This window comes from Strix aluco, chromosome W (genome assembly GCF_031877795.1).
Source record: "Strix aluco isolate bStrAlu1 chromosome W, bStrAlu1.hap1, whole genome shotgun sequence".
Classification (NCBI taxonomy): Eukaryota; Metazoa; Chordata; class Aves; order Strigiformes; family Strigidae; genus Strix; species Strix aluco.
The window spans coordinates 3052132-3069983 of NC_133970.1; the positions used below are offsets into that span (position 1 = coordinate 3052132).

Here is a 17852-nt window from a genome sequence, read left to right on the forward strand (position 1 = left end):
AAATGTTTAGACTTGGAGACTTGTTGTCCGCTCCACTGGGGATTTGCGAATCTGAGTCACTTGTCTCCCTCGTCTGAGCGGGACGTGACATTAAAATTGGCGTAGTCGGCAGGATCCCCTTCGGTCTCGGAATGTCTTATGAGATACTGGTTCTCTATCCGACCAACTCGGACAGGGAGAACTGGGAATTGGCCCCTCAGCTCTATGCTGGGAGAGGGTCGGAGGGATACCGATTCTCTATCCGATAAGGACAGGGAGAATCGGGAAGTGACCTCTCAGCTCTAAGCCAGGAGAGGTTCGAGCAGTAGCAAGCCATGACTGGCCAGGAATTGTTGGTGCTTGACTGCTCCCCTATTTTTGAGAAACTGAAGGAGTATAAGGCTTGTCCTCCTCCTTTAGTAGAGGTTTGGGCCCACGATAATTGGCATAATCCAGAAGCAGTGGCAAGCTATATTAGTGCACTTGCGGGGGTGCAAGGGTCGCGACCAGGCAAAGGAAAAGCTGTAGTGTGCGCTGTATTGGGGGCAGCACTGACTGCAGCCCAAAAAGATAAACATGTTAAGAAACAACTAGAAGGGGAAATGATCAAATCCTTACAAGATCTGGTAAAAGCTCTCCAGGATCAATTGGTTGAGGAACGTAAAGTTACTGAACAAAAAGCTAAACTCTGGCAAGAGCAAACTGAAGTTCTGAAAAGCCAATTAGCTGATGAGCGTAACACCTCTCAGCGACTTCACACGGCTCTGTTAGATGCCTTGGACCGAGAAAAAATCTCACAGTCCGAAAAAGAGGGGAATGAACAAGGAACCTGCAACCGGACAGATCTCGGCTCTGTTCCGGACAGTGAACAGGGAGTTATGAGTCTGGCAAAAGCAGCAGCCAGACCCTTGTACCCAACAAAGGATTTAGAGATAAGCCGAGAAATTTTTTACCCCGAAAATGAGGGGGCAAATTTAAGACCATTAATTAAAACGGAGACCACCGAGGGTCAGGGTGGAAGAGCTCCGCAGGTCACCATTCGAACTACACCATATCCAGCAACTGAGCTTGTGAAAATTCAGGAGAAATATACCAGACAAGCTCAGGAAACTGAGACTGAATACGTGTGGAGGGTATCTTTGACTGGTGGCGACCGAATTTTGTTATCAGAAGATGAGGCCCAGGGGTACTGGGGGCCAGGGGTTTTCTTAGTTACTGACGACCAGACAGAGCCGTGGTCGTTAACTCAACGAGCTGCCTATTGGGCTGGGGGTCTGGACCCCTTGGAAAGGGGGGATCCAGTATGTATTGAGACCCCAACCGTAAATCATTTGACCGAAAGTCTGCAGAAGGCTGCTTGTCTCCAATTAATGCATGACCGGCGTTTGGTTCCGCAGCAGCCTTCCCCAATGCTATTAATTGCTAACCCCGATCAAATGACTCCCCTGATCCGGGGCTTGCCGGACTCTTTGAAATCACATGCAGTACAATTACAAGATCGTTTGCGGAATGCATTAGCCCCACGAGGGGGGAGACAGGCAGGGGGAGAAGCCATGACCTGGGGAGAGATAGCTCAGGACTTAATAAATTACGTCCGGAGAATAGGCCTTACCGGGGGAACGGGTAAACCTAAGCCCTCGGTACGCAGAGTGGAACAGCAGGAAAATCCGCCTCCTTCCCCTCCGCAAGTTTTAAGAGCAAAGAGAAACCTCTTGTGGACTGAGGGAATTGGACAGGGGATTCCCCGAGAGTTAATGGATGGTATGCCTGCTACAGTTTTAGAAAAGCTCATTCGAGCCTGCAAAGACAAAAGGAAGCTGCCCCCCCCTCAACTGAGCAGACCTTTCGGGCAAAGGGAGGGACAGAACTGAAAACTAACGAGATGGTGGTAATTGCTTCTCAAACACCAACTGCCCCTGAAGAGGACTTGATTGATTTAGGGTCAGGAAACTGGATGCGCCATCCCCAGTAAGTGAGCCGGGGGATGGTGGGTGGGTCCACTTAAGGAGGCTCACAGAGAATACTAAAGGAGACTTGTTGATTACCTTTCCGCTCGGTCCCCTTAAAACTCCAGTTACATTTCTAGTAGATACGGGTGCTCAGATCTCAGCACTCCAAGCGGAGGTTGCCAAGCGCAATGGCATAATTGCTGACAAAAAGCAGATCTGGGTTACAGATGTTTTCGGGGACTCTAAGCCACAGCCGACTGCTCGGGTGAAATGCTGGTTACCTGGGAATGAAACTGCAACAGAGGCTATTATGATCCTGGGAAATTTCCCCACAAATATCCTGGGACTTGACCTATTGAAGGGACAAGCCTGGGTGGATTCAAAAGGAAGGGAATGGAAATTTGGGTCCCCAACTGCCTCTATAAGAGTTTTACAGCAAGCGCCTGTGCTTCCTCCTTCTAAAACTGTTAATGTGAAACCTTACGCCTTACCGTTAGGTGCCAGGGAGGGGATCACTCCGGTAATAGCAGAGCTGTGGGAGCAAGGGATAATCGTTCCAACTCACTCACCCTATAATTCCCCAGTGTGGCCAGTCCGTAAACCTAACGGAAAGTGGCGACTGACAATTGACTATCGGCGATTAAATGCCAATACAGGTCCTCTAACAGCTGCAGTGCCTAACATAGCTGAACTGATTGCAACCATACAGGAACAAGCCCACCAGATCTTAGCAACTATTGATGTAAAAGATATGTTCTTTATGGTCCCCATACAGGAGGCAGACAGAGATGGCTTTGCCTTTACATGGGAAGGCGTGCAATTTACTTTTACACGTCTCCCCCAGGGATACTGCCATTCGCCGACCATCGCTCATTATGCACTAGCGCAGGAGCTTGCTCAAATCCCTCCAAGGGAAGGGGTCAGGGTATATCAGTATATCAACGATGTACTGATCAGTGGCTCTGATGCTGCTGCAGTGGGACAGATCCAGTCAGGAAATCACCCTGTCCACTTGCTAAACAACCAGGTGGATTATATTGGCCCTTTCTGGCTCTCCAAGGGAAAACGCTCTGTATTGGTGGGGGTGGAAATAATGTCGGGCCTAACCCAAGCAGAAGCTGTATCTCGAGCAACTGCAGAAAATACGGTGAAGGGGTTAAAACGCTGGTTTAGCTGCTTGCCTAAGCCCAAATCGATCCAATCAGACAACGGTAGTCACTTTACTGCCGGGGTGGTTCAGGAGTGGGCTCAAGATGAAGGAATCCAGTGGATTTTCCATACTCCATACTATCCCCAAGCAAATGGCATTGTGGAACGCACCAATGGACTTCTAAAGCAGGCCCTAAAACCCCTCGAACCAGGATGGCCACAACGGGTGCCAGATGCAGTAATGAAGATAAACAGCCGGTGGGGAATTAATGGGTGCCCACGACTTACCGCGTTCTGTCCTAAGCCTCCGTCCATACTCGCCAGGAAAAAAGAGACTAAAGACCCTGCAAACCTGCTCCATTATCCTGGACAACCTGTTCTAGTAGACTTGCCCACCGTGGGGCAAGTACCCCTAACCCTAAAAACTCCCATCAATATTTGTTCATGGGTAGCTACTGATGCCCATGGGAAAGAATACCGCATCAATACCAGGGGGATTGTCCCTTCTTTCTAACCATCATTGTTTTGTTATGTATATATGTGTTTTACAGGGCATTGATCCTGGACAACAGGAGACCTATGTTACTTTTAGCACTTTCAATGGTTGTAGGCATTATCGGCTAGTTATTATTTGTAATCTGCTTACATTATTATATAATTTGTGGAATCATACCTGCTGAGTGTGGAATAAATCACTGCCAATCAATTACAATCAACAATCCAGGAAATTTTACAGGTACATCTAATGAGTTCACTTATTGGAAGGCTAACCTGGAGTTGTGCCTTAAGTTACCTTATTGGGAATCACCTCCAAAATAAAGGAAGCCTGTGAGTCACCTGTGACTGCAAACTGGTGCTTGCAAATACCAAACAGATTACAGTGCTCACTCATATAACTGGATGTGGTCCTTACAACACCACATCCACCAACAGCAAAATGCAGTCATCAAAGACTAGTTGAAGGGGTCTGATCCCACAAATTAAGCATTAATGAATTGTACCTGAATATTAGATTGTATTCCCATTTAAATCCTTATAGACCTGCTAATGGGATTGTGTAACCTCAAATAGTTTTAGAAAATTTAACTTAGCAATTCTATGTACTAACAAGGTATGCCTTTAAGGAATTAAAGGTGCAGACCCAACAAGCATCTAAGATGGCGTTGCAGAATCCGGCTAGCATTGCTGAAGGAACATGGACTGTGCATTATGCCGAGTCTAACTGAGGGAGAATGCTGCATCACCATCCACGATGCCACCACCTCTATAGAAGAGACCCGTGCCATGATGAAGATGATCACCAATGGGAAGAGAGAACCTTTTTATTGACTGATGGGCTGGTTTGATGGATGGAACCCTGGGTCATGGGTCACATCACTGGGATCCTCAGGACTCACGGGGCGGGGAAGATGGCTTGTAAATATTAGTATTGTGATATTATGCAATTTTTTGCTTTTAATAGTATGCCTTGCAGCAATTAGCTATATGCTCTCTCACCTTCTGTCTTCCTTTTCCCTGTACCTTTTGAGATCACAACGGTCAAAGAAGAACTTGGAGTGTTTGAGTCACGGGGTGGGATGTGAGAGACGAGAAACCAGGCCTGCGAGAAACTAAGAAAAACAGCCTGAGAAAGCAAAAGTTGAGGCTGATCGAAGAAATGCCTCAAACACTCGCAAGACAAAACTATGAGTCCCAGGGTGGATGGTGTGGAGGTCGAAGCTGATAAGGCTGTCCGAATAACACAAGATGGGGCTGGAGGAGGGAGCCCTGTGGAGACAGGACAGCTCTGCTCTGAGGCACCTGGCCAAATTTCAAGGGCCATCTGTCCGGTGAATGACCTTTGCTTCATTATCCACGGAATGCATATTAAAGTTAACACCCCTCAATATGCTAACGAGGGCTAACATGATCATGCTAATTACATCATCCCATGAAACACCTTACCCCTCCCCGTACATGGGATACGTAGGTATGTGGGTTGACCTAGGGGACGGACCCAAGGAAAGTGGGTATAAATCAAGGGGGGGGAAGAAAGGGGGGGGCCCTGGAGAGTGCAGTGGAGCGAAGGAGACGGATGCAAGCAAAAAAGACGGCTGCCTCCTGTGCCTCCTGGAACCCTCGCCGGCGGGATCAGCGCAGAAACCCAGACCAGTGATCTGTATTTCCCCATTCCCTCTATCTCCCTCTTTTCCCTTTCCCATTAAGCAGTGCAAGGCATATTGTATTGCTTGCCACAACTTGCTATATACTTAGCCAATTATCGTGTGTTCAATTAGCACATTGTGGGTAGTTAATAAATGTTTAGACTTGGAGACTTGTTGTCCGCTCCATTGGGGATTTGCGAATCTGAGTCACTTGTCCCCCTCGTCTGAGCGGGACGTGACAGAGCCAGTCAAGCAAAGGGCCATGAAGTCGATTAAGAGATTGGAGCATCTCTCATATAAGGAGGGGATGAGAGAGCTGGGCCTGCTCATCCTGCAGAAGAGAAGGATCGGGGGGGATCTTATCAATCTATATAAATATTTGATGAGAGGGTGTAAAGACGACAGACTCTTCTCAGTGGTTCCCGGTGACAGGACAAGATGCAATGGGCACAAACTGAAACACAGGATATTCCACACTTTTTTTTTTTTTTTTAATAGACCATGAGGGTCATTGAACACTGGAACAGATGGTGGAGTGTGTATCCTTCAAGATATTCAAAACTCGACTGGACAATATCCTGGGCAACCTACTCTAGCTGCCCCTGCTGTGAGCAGGGGGGTTGAATGAGACAACCTCCAGTGGTCCCTTCCAACCTCTGATACTGTCCCTCAACATCGTCCTGGACAAGTTGTCCAACTGTGGGATCAGGGGATTTATGGTGCGCTGGGTGAAGAACTGGCTGAATGGCAGGGCTCAAAGGGTTGTAGTGAATGGGTCTACATCTGGCTGGCGATTGCTCACCAGTGGTGTTCCTTAGGGCTCAATTCTAGGGACAGTTCTCTTCAATATTTTTACCAACAATCTGGATGCAGGAGTTGAACGCACCATTAGCAAGTTTGCTGATGATACCAAACTAGGAGGTGCTGTTGACTTTCTTGAGGGACAAAATGCCTTGCAGAGGGATCTGGATAGACTGGAGCATTGGGCAATCATCAATGGCATGAAATATAACAAGACCAAATGCTGGATTCTGCACCTGGGATGCAGTAACATGGGACACAAGTATAAATTGGGAGAGGAGTGGCTGGAGAGCAGCCCTGCAGGAAGGGATCTGGGGGTGCTGGTCGACAGCAGGCTCAATACGAGTCAGCAGTGTGCCCTGGCAGCCAAGAGGGCAAACCACATCCTGGGGTACATCAAACACAGCATAACCAGCCGGTCAAAAGGGGTGATTATCCTGCTGTATTCAGTGTTAGTGTGGCCTCACCTTGAGTACTGCGTGCATTTCTGGGCCCCACAATTTAAGAAGGATGTTAAAGTCCTTGAATGGGTCCAGAGGAGGGCAACAAAGCTGGTGAAAGGGCTGGAAGACATGTCCTATGAGGAGCAGCTGGGGACTCTGGGTTTGTCTAGTTTGGAGAAAAGGAGGCTGAGGGGCAACCTTATTGGTCTCTACAGCTTCCTGAGGAGGGGAAGTGGAGAGGGAGGTGCTGAGCTCTTCTCCCTGGGATCCAGTGACAGGACACAGGTCAGGGGAAGTTCAGACTGGACATTAGGAAGCATTTCTTTACCAAGAGGATGGTCAAACACTGGAACAGGCCTCCTAGAAAGGTGGTCAATGCCCCAAGCCTGTCAGTGTTTAAGAGGGATTTGGACATTGCTCTTAACATGCTGTAACTTTTGGTCAGCTCTGAAGTGGTCAGGCAGTTGGATTAGATGATCATTGTAGTTCAGTTGGAAAGGAAACATAACATAACATGACATAACATAACATATGAGGATTCATAGAAAATCTCTAGAGACTGCAAGCAGATAAGGAGCCTGAATCTTCAGATCTGCATCTGTGATATTGTCTTTACAGAAATAGTAAATAATATTAACAAATTTTTCATAGAAACTGTTAACATTATTATTTGACAGAAAACAAAACTGACAAGTCCAGAATTAACAGAAACACACAAGGTTCTATACCGTAAGGTAAAATATTTGGTAGTTATTCTAATTATCCAGTGGATGTTAGGAAAAAAAAGTAGTAGCACTTGTTTCAGAAAAAAGTCAATAGAGCTTTCTGTGTCAAATTCATCTCTAGTACAACTCTAATGAAGTCAGCAGTGTTTCATAAAGGAAAAATTGGTGCACTGACAACATATATGTATACTCCTTATGCATCCTTTTGAGTAAAGTTTTAAAATAGATACAGCATTGCATACTTTACTGAGGAATAAAATGAGTCACAGAAGAGTATAACCCTCTCAGTTTCACTGTAATGTGTATTACACTGTCCCTGTTCCTTTAATTGTAACATGTGAGCCTAATGCTCTGTATACTTACATCTCCATCTAGTGGCCTCTGATCATCACAGTCCCTGGTTGGGCTAATGTCCTGCCTCATCACCCAGATAGGTTCTTTTGGTTCATTAGGGGTATAAGGAGAACGAACAGTCCTTGTCTTCACTTCCTCAATAGCTTCTTTAATATCTTTGATGGCCAGTGATATTGCATCCCTTTTTTCCTTTCTGCACCTCTGTACTGACTGTCCTGAGTTGGCTGTGGCCCTAGAGCCAGCTGACAGTTGACCATTGCTTTTGTGCCCCCTGCCAGGGAGAGCATGAGCATGCTCCAAGCTCTGCTCTGCCTCTACCATGTCTTCATCAGCCTTGCCCAAGCTCTGAGAGCTCATACTCTGTTTCACCTCTGCCACAATCTGATCAATATCTTCCTCTTGTTCATAGCTGTCCATTCTTGGATATGGAGCATACTCTGCCTCTTTCTCAGGGCTGTCTGACTCTCCATCAGATCGTTCATCATAATGGTGAAGGCGGGCACCAAGAGCTTCCTTGCGATAGTTGTCAGCTTCCTCTCTTTCCCACTCATAGAGCTGAAGTCCCTCCCTAACATCAAAGTCCAGCACATCCCCTATCTCCTCATACACATGCTCCTGCTGCCTGTAGTCAGCATAGGGCTCAGCATACCACTCATCCTCTCTTTGGTGGAGGGGCTGGTGAGCGTAGACATAACCTGAGTATGCTGCATTCATGGCTTCCTCTCGTTCAATGGAGTGGAAACGTACATGATCAGGCAGTGTTCGATTATGAACAGCCTCAGTGTGCTCTGCTTCAGCATTTTCTGTGTACTCCTCAGACTGAGGCCTGTACTGCATTGCATATGTACTCTCATCTTCATTTTCCTGTACTATATCTACATCATAGCCATCCTCTGCTGTGGCTATAACATCCCCTTCCACCATGTCCATGTGATTGTGGAAATCACTCTCAGTGCTGGCTGATCGAGCTAGCATCCCTTCCTCTTCCTGCCCAGACGGTACCCCTTGGTTGCTGTTTCTGTAACTTGAATAGCAGATCACAGACTGTCGTTCCTCTTCTATCTGTGAGTGCTCCAAGTCAGCTTTCACTGATTCATTCATATCTTCATTTGATGACTCTTCATTCACCTCCACCTCAGATGGTATGACCAAATGGTTCATGGAAAGTTCTGGTGTGTAGACCACTTATTCTATAGACATTTTGTCTACCAGGACTGGAAAGAAATTAAGAGAGTGATGTTATTAAAAAAAACCCCACAAACACAGCCACAAACAAAACAGTCAAACAAAAAAGCCCCACAATGTGGAGTCAACAAACAACCCTGGAGTAGCAAAAGGCACCCTTGCTTCTCCAACAAAGTTTTGGCTTCATCAGCTCTGAAGTCAGAGGACAACCAGCACAACAGCATGACCTTCCAATGCAAATTGATTTCTATCAGCACCATTCATTCAGAGATGGGACCACAGTTCCTTTGAGAATTGCCGTTTACAGTTTTATGGACAAATTATCTGGGAAAGAATCCACTATCTCAGACCAAGAGGTGCTTCTATGGACTGGTCAGACATCTAGACAATGCAGACAAGATGCACATCAAACTACTAACTTTCACTAGGGGCTTAATTGTGGTAGGATGTGGCAGTGTAAAATGACAGAGATTTTATCCCTTTTCAGTAGTCTGCAATTGGTCAGATATATGATACCTTTGCAGACTAGACATTTCCAACATGATATCTTCAACTGAGATCCTCATCCTAGGGCACCTTTTAGTCAATGGAGAGAAAAAGACACTTTTAGGGTGCAATGCAAAGTGCCCGTTTCTCTTCTCTAGAGAAGCATAAGATAGCTAGCTCCAGTATAGACATCTTCATGACATACATCTAAAATTATGCAAAATTACTTCTACCCTAAATGTCTTCCCTAAAAGAGGGAATAGACATTACAAATATTCATTACTGTGACACTTGCCACATTGAGACTAGTGAGACATTTTAGTTTTACTAAATGCATTTTGCTCAGAGTAAAAAAATCTCAAATGATGACATAATTACAACAGAGGTCTGTCAACAATGATAATTACATACAGCATGGAAATAAGAAAAACCTATAAGAATACAGCTTATCTTATAGATGTTTCTCAGAGCAACCAAGTTTACCTATCTCAGAGGGTATAGCTTTTACCTGCCAATTGCAGCTATTCTGAACCTTGTCCAATGTTTTAAAATGTAGTGTCATAAGACCATCTCATGTATTTCAAGTCTAATCATGTACCCATGAGAAAAATATAATTTTAGCCTGTGGTTTACTACCAAATGTAAGGGGCGGAAATGCCTGTCAGAAGACTTATTTTTTGATATATAAAATGATACTATAAAATATGTCAGATACCAATAATAATTAAAAAATAATTCAACACATAAAACCAGAACTTGAACCAAATTTAGAGAACTCAGGCAGAGAGTCTTAAATTACACTGCTACACTAAACAAGCTCTGTGCAAAACCACAGAAACAGTTGTTGGGTTTTTAATTTGTTTGTTTTGGTTTTGTGGTTTTTTTGTTTTTTTTTGTTTTTTTCTCCTGCAGAAAAAAGCAATAGTGATTTCAGCTGCTGTCCATCAGAGATCCTGACAGGCAGAGGAGGACAGCTAGGAGTTATTTGTGCTACAGCTCTGTAGGAACCCCCAGTGGGTGTAGCTTCCATTTCAGCAAGTGTTTCACCTTGTCTGTGCCATACCCATTGTTTTAGTCTTTAAAACTAAGCCCTTAAAAGAGAGGAAAAGGAAATCTTGGCCCAGGCTCCAGACAGACTTCTTTCACTTTCAGAAACAACACATACATAACTTGCACAAATCTAACATGCTATGCTTAGCCTCCAATACATGCCTTTCCCACCATCCTCAAAAACAAACAAAACCAAAACAAACTTAGGACTTAAGTCATAATACATAGACACAAAATACTAATTAAGAAATTACATAAAAGCATTCTTGAGCAGGTAAAGATACCATACACAAAACTGACTGAGCTTTCTAGGACTTCATATAAACAAAAAACAAACAGAAGTAGCCCATGGATTTAGACTTGCATCAAAAGAAGTATTAGAAAATTGGGGAGGGGAGTTTCTTTTAACTGAAAAAGTGAAAGTATGTGAATAAGTAAGAACCCTCCAGTGACAGGGTACCGTCTTTTTCATCCAAGATTTCTAAGAACTGAGGAGAAGTTGAAGATTTCTTACAAAGTGCATTATAAATAATGAGAAGCCCCCACAAAACAGATGACTTAGAGCCATATTATTTAAGAAAACACTATAAAGAACAACAGCATTGAAGAATTTTAAATCTTAAGCAGGGATTAAACAAAAAGAAAAGTGAGGATGATGATGCATATTAGGGTTTAGAAAAATCCATTCCAAGAAGAATTCATAGTTTGCATTGAAGTTTGTGGTAAAATTACAGAGACAAAGAATTAGGCCCAAACAGAATGTTATTTAAAATCCTGCCTTCAATCAGTTGCACTCAAAGTACCCATGATATCTAGGTAAGAGCGAGTGGTTCACTCAGAAAGGGTAGTAGTAGAGAGAGATGCAATTACACGCAGCCACACAGAATGACAAATTTTCTGAAATCTTTATCATTTATATCCTGCCACATATCTTTAACTGAACAACATCAAATTATGGACTGTGCCAGTCCCCCATCCAGCCATTCTCTCACTCCCCTTCCTCAACAGGACAGGGGGAGAAAATAAGATGGAAAAGCTCATGGGTCGAGATAAAGACGGGAAGATCACTTACCAATTACTGTCATGGGCAAAACAGACTTGAGGAAAATTAATTTATTGTCAATTAAAATAGATTTGGATGGTGAGAAACAAAGGCAACTTAAAACAACACCTTCTCCCCACCTCTTTTTCCAAGGCTCAACTTCACTCCTTCATTCCTGACTCCTCTATTTCTCCACACCTCGAGCAACACAGGGGAGATGGAGAACAGGGGATTTAGGTCAGTCCATAACAGTTCCTCTCCACCTCTCCTTCCTCCTCACACTTTTCCCCTGCACTAGCACGGGCTCTCCATGGGCTGCAATTCCTTCAGGAAATATCCACCTACCCCAGCATGGGGTCTTCCATGGGCTGCAGTGTGGCTATCTGATCTGGAGTGGTCTCCTTTACAGGCTGCAGGGAAATATCTGCTTCACCATGATCTCTTCTAAAACTTCCACAGGATTCAGGGGAATCAATGCCTGGAGCACATGCCTGCGCGCGCACACACACACACACACTCCACCATCCCCCTTCTCTGACCTTGGTGTTTCTCACTGTGCAACATTTTGTCCTTTCTTAAATATGTTTTCACAAAGGCACCATCAGCCTCATTGATTGGCTCAGCTTTGGCCTACAGCAGATCTGTTTCCAAGCTAGTTGAAACTGGATGTGACCTTCATGGGGCAGCCTCTAGCCTCTTAGAAAGGTGTTAGGGGATTTTTATTGTACCCCTTAAGGCAAATTAAACACACGTTTGTGCTTAAATATAAAAAAAAAAAAAAAATGAACAATGCACTGGACAGAGTCCTACCACCCTAAGCAGTTCTACAAGGAGTCTGCAAAGATGCGTCATGAGCCGATTCCTTGTATTCTCTTGCACCAGCATCAATCCTGTGAGCAGTTGCATGGGGCACCTCAGCCCAGCCTTGGGTCTGTCCCTCAGCACCAGCTCTGCTGCCCAAAGGTGACCCCTGAGTAAGCCCTGCATTCCAGGATGGCTAGGAGACAGTGCTGCAGCTATTTCTTATCAGCAAGGGAGACTTCACTCCCTTGCAGGGAATCCTTCTGTCTCTGACATTCCTGCTTCCAGCCCGTTTAACCCCTTCTGCAGTTGGGCCTTCTTGCCCTCCATGCCAGATCATTCCTCAGTCACAAATTACCACTGCTGAGCAGTTACATTTTGAATTTCCCCTTCAACCCTCCCCCCCAATCTTGCCACATAAACCCAATACAGGGAAGAAGTAAAAATTCAACTGCATGAAACTATACCTCAACTCAAATAAAGTATCAAATGCCACAATATTTATTACAGTCAAAGCAAAACAACATCCAAAAAACACATGACCAAATTTTGAAGTCATATAATGCAAGATCAGTTTTAAAATACTAGCAGATAAGAGACAGACACCATTACTGACCAGTATGGCTCTGAAAAATTAAAAAGATACAAATTATTTAAAATATTGTTATAGACCATTTGAAGACCTCAACATTTTCCTTTTCCAAAATGGAAGTTTCCGAAGTAAAACAGTTTCAGTTGTTAAATCCTAAACATGTTAAAAAAAACCCCACACAAAACCAAACCAAAACAAACCCAAAAACCTCACACATCCTACACTTAGAAAAGTTACATTTTTAAAAAAAATGTCCGTTTCTGGTCATCTAATCATTCTAATCATTCCAATTTAATTTCACTTTTTAATTTTACAAAGAAAAAATGTTTCCCATTTATTTAAAATTTAAATTTATTTAAAATATTCATTCATAAGGGTATATGGAGGTTTACTTATGAAACTGTGGAACTGAGTAACACTTATGTTACTGGGATTTAAGTGACCTTCAGTGGAAAATAAGCTTTTAAATCACATATATTCATTTAACTACTTAACAAACATTTGGTCTTTAATAAGACCACTGCCTTTATAGCTGGAAGTTAAGTGAAAAATTAAATTTTCTTCTCTCAGTAACATTGCCATCAAGCTGATACAAGGTCTTTCTGATTATTCTTTCCAGGCTTTCACATAAAGGACAGAAGAGGACTGAGATCATTCCTCAGTCACAAATTACCACTGCTGAGCAGTTACAATTAGAATTTCCCCTTTTGGTGTCCTGAAAACCAGCTACCAGAGTGAGGTGAGCGAGGGGCTCAGCACTGGCAGTTGGATTGAATGCCAGGCACAGCCCACTGGCTGCTGGTGCAGGCAGTGTCTATCTTCCCCAAACCTGATGTGTGTGGGGTGTGCATGCGTATTTGCTAGCAAACTTCAAGCTGGACTAGATGGCTAGTAGGAAGCCCTGGGTCTGGGCAGGGTATCAGGTAGGCAAGGGTCCATGCTGGTATGCCCAGGGGAACTTGTGAATGTGGAGCGCATGTGGAATGAGTGTGTGGGAGTTCATGCATTTTTGCTAGCAAGCATCAAGCTGGACTAGCTGGTGAGTAGGGGAGTCATGAAGCAGGTAAGAGGGCCTGGTATCCGGGCAGGGGTACCAGACAGACAGAGGGGCTGTGCCGGTACTTGGGGGATCTGCAAGCATGCATGTGCTTGTGAATCTAGAGTGTTGTGTGTGCCTTCACTAGTGAACTTCTATTGCTGACAGCCAAAGAGGAGGAAAGGGACTTGGCTGCCTGTGCTTACATTTTATGCAAGTCCTATATGTAGGTGCTCTTGAAGGCAGCACCTTGCCTATGGGAGTCTATATAACTGACCATGTCAGTGTCCTGCATGTGTCCTGTGTCTGTGTGTATCTGTGTTTCTGGGATATGTGTTCAGCTTTCCTATGGGTTGAACCTGCAAACAGAAAAGCAGCAGATGCGTCCCTCAGCTGGGGCAGAGACCCCGGGTCCCCAGGCACACCAGGCTGGGCTCTGGCCACCAGGCAGGAGAGAGTCCTGAGCTGGAGCAGCTAGAGGCAGCACCTGTCTTAACATCCCTTAATACATTAAACCTATACTTACTGACTACTTGATATACAGCTAGTATGCAGTCAACAATAAAGCAAATCTAACAGATGCAGGATAAAAAAGTCCCTTCATTGCCTGCCCACATATCCCCCTCTATCTGAGGAAAAAGGAACTGAAACAATCTACCTGGACTTGTGCAAAGCATTTCACACTGTCCTGCATGACATCCTTGTCTCTAAATTGGAGAGACATGGATTTGATGGATGGACCCAGTGGATAAGGAATTGGCTGGATGGTCACACTCAGAGAGTTGTGGCCAACGGCTCAATATCCAAGTGGAGAGCAGTGACAAATGGGGTTCCTCAGGGGTTGGTATTGGGACCAGTGCTGTTTAACATCTTTGTCAGTGACATGGACAGTGGGATCAAGGCACCCTCAGCAAGTTCGCCAATGCCACCAAGCTGTGTGGTGCAGCCGACACGCTGGAGGGAAGGGATGTGCCATCCAGAGGGACCTTGACAGGCTGGAGAGGTGGGCCCATGCAAACCTCATGGAGTTCAACAAGGCCAAGTGCAAGGTCCTGCACATGGCTCAGGGCAATCCCAAGCACAAATCCAGGCTGGGCAATGAGTGGATTGAGAGCAGCCCCAAGGAGGAGGACTTGGGGGTATTAGTGGATGGAAAACTGACTGTGAGCCAGCAATGTGCATTCACAGACCAGAAAGCCAGCTGTATCCTGGGCTGCATCACGAGAAGTGTGGCCACTTCTCCCCCTCTAGTCCGCTCTCATGAGACCCCACCTGGAGTACTGCGTTTAGCTCTGGGTCCCCCAACATAAAAAGGACATAGACCTGCTCAAGCAGGTCCAGAGGAGGCCACAAAGATGATCAGGGGGCTGGAGCACCTCTCTTATGAAGAAAGGCTGAGAGAGTTGGGGTTGTTTAGCCTAGAGAAGAGAAGGCTCCGGGGAGACCTTATAGCAGCCTTCCAGTACTAAAAGGGGGCTACAGAAAAGATGGGGAGGGACTCTTTATCAGGGAGTGTAGTGATAGGATGAGGGGTAACAGTTTTAAACTGAAAGAGGGGAGATTTAGATTAGATATAAGGAAGAAATTCTTCCCTGTGAGGGTGGTGAGACACTGGCACAGGTTGCCCAGAGAAGCTGTGGCTGCCCCCTCCCTGGAAGGGTTCAAGGCCAGGTTGGACGGGGCTTTGGGCAACCTGGGCTAGTGGAAGGTGGCCCTGCCCATGGCAGGGGGGTTGGGACTAGATGATCTTTAAGGTCCCTTCCAACCCAAACCAGTCTGTGATTCTGTGATCCTGCACCTGACATAGCAAATCTCCGCAAGTTCCTTTTTTATTAAAAAAAGAAATAGACCTAGAATTAAGTCACCCCCCATTAATGTTCACCTTTTCTTCCAATTGGAAGTCCTAATTTCCTATTTCTATTCTGTTTTGGTCTAGCTTTAAGTTTAAAAAAACCACAATTCAGGTGCAAATCTTCAATTCAGATACACTAGACCTCATAAATGTGTACAAGTGAATGAGAACAAAGTGGCAGTGATCTCTGGGACACGAGAGAGAGAGAGAGAGAGAGAGAGAGAAAAGGAAGAACACGTATGAGCAATCTCCGCTCAGGAAAGGAATAGGTCTTTCTTAGCAATAAAGTCTTGCCAACAGAAGAAACAGAGCAAATGGACTCAGGATGGATTTGATACCGTCTATCTACCACCACAGAAATGTTGCCCAATGTTATAACACAAAGTAGTAGCAAACCAAAAGCAGTGAAGACAAAAATCTTTGCAAGCCTCCACAGATGACCATCTCTGTAACAATGGATTTCAGACACAGACTGGATCAAAAATGACAAAAAAAGACATGAACAAATCCTAAATAGCAAGTGGTACAGAGAATGTGTTTGTTCTCACCAACTGAAGTTACAGCTTAAGCATCGTAAGTAAAAGTACTAGTATAAAAGCCTAAGCTAAGGAAATTTGATTTTCTTGTTCGGTTTTTGCCGCACAATTATTCACTGATAGCTTACAATCTATAATAAACCCAGAAAAAAAGAGTATCTTAAATTAGCTGTCAAGATGACCTACAATTTTGAGCGCTGGGATTTCCGCACTAGCATTTAAATCATGATTATTAAGAAGTCAGTTTCCACAGAAAAAAGAGACATTAGAATAGCATCTAAGTTAATATCAATATTATAATGTGAGGCTAGCTTTAAACTTTATTAGAGAGATCATCCCCAATTAGGCTCCTTGGACTGAGTGCAGTAAGTTATAGAATGCTGTTCCAATTTTGCTGTTTCAAAGCAGAAAAAAACCATTAAAAGGCTAAAGTAGTAGAATACAGAGCATATGAAAGATTTGAAGTGCCTCTAGAACAGTTAAGAAATAATTTTTTTACTTCTTAAAGGCATTTCTGACAAAGAAATAATCTTAGCGGTTACCAAGACAAGTAAGCAGTAGCTCTTGATCTAAAGACCTACTGCTTGTTACTCTGACCAAACCTAAAGTCAAGAGCACAAAATCAATCCAGTGAAAAAATAAACGAAAAAGTGTTGAAACTCCAGTAAATTTCCAGTTAGCTTTTGTCACACATTCAGTAAATAAATTCCTTTTGAGGAATTGTTTATACTTTAAAACTTCAAGCTAAGAGGATATTCCCTCATGGGAAGCCATCAGGATTCAGACAATATAAAAGGAAGAGGGACCTGATTCTCCTTTGACTCATTTTTGTCAGGGAGCAGCAAGGGCCAGCTGCTCTGCAATCAAAAGTGAGCCAGGAGTGGAGCACAATAATAAAGCAAGCAAGAGCAGTGACCTCACCGACAAGGAGCCATGATGTGAAGTGGTAAGTAAGTCCCAGTCAGGATTAGGGCCAGAGACAGTAGTTGGGGTCAGACACGGTTCAGTGATCACCCAGCAAGTCCGTAGTGATGAGGATGGTCCAAGGCCAAGCCAGGAAGCCAAGCCAGTGGGTCCAGGTCACAGTCAGAATCATGGAGGTCTGAGACTGGGCACAGACACAGCTGCAATGTAGCAGAGGCAGGGTCCAGTGATAAAGCCTCAGTTTAAAAGCAGCTCTCAAGGGAAAAGGAGGATCAGGCTCTCACTTACAGCTCTCTTCACAAGAGCTCTTATCAGTGAAGGAGCTGACCTTGGACTCAGCCAGCTAAACTCATTGACTTAGCCAACTAAACTCCTAGAAGGGGGGTGCACTCCAGGTCTTTACAATTTAATCCCACAAATGTCAATGTCACTTCTGACTTTGAGTGGAATAGCCAGTGAATACTACAGAATTTCTTTATCTTTTATATTGTAATGTGCAATTAAAATGTACCACTGCCTGAGAGCCATAATACTTAATCATGCAGAATAAGGGGGTTAAAAAATAAAATAAATTTAAAAAAAAAATCTTAAATCCTAGAGAAATACAAGGTCCAAAACCAAGACCCCTCATTTCAATTAGGGTTAGCACCCTAATTTTTGTGTATGTGGGTTTTAATAACTTCGAAAAAAGTTTGAAAAGGACAACAAGAAAGATGTGGGAATTATATGTACATCAGGGTATGAAGAGAACAGGGGAGATGTGTGAGTATAAAATTTCAAACTATTTAATGTGAGCACATCAGC

General features: G+C 44.3%; 1 protein-coding gene across 3 annotated transcripts in view; it reads right to left on the reverse strand.

Moving 5' to 3' along the window:
• The window catches only part of LOC141917799 (amyloid-beta A4 precursor protein-binding family A member 1-like), a 135478-nt gene that overhangs the window by 69053 nt on the left and 48573 nt on the right, over positions 1–17852 (reverse strand). For all 3 annotated transcript variants that reach the window (XM_074811330.1, XM_074811329.1, XM_074811328.1), the window contains exon 2: positions 7554–8758. In XM_074811330.1, the coding sequence (XP_074667431.1) occupies positions 7554–8705 (1152 nt within the window). In that variant the 5' untranslated portion in view covers positions 8706–8758. The remainder of the gene's footprint in view (positions 1–7553; positions 8759–17852) is intronic.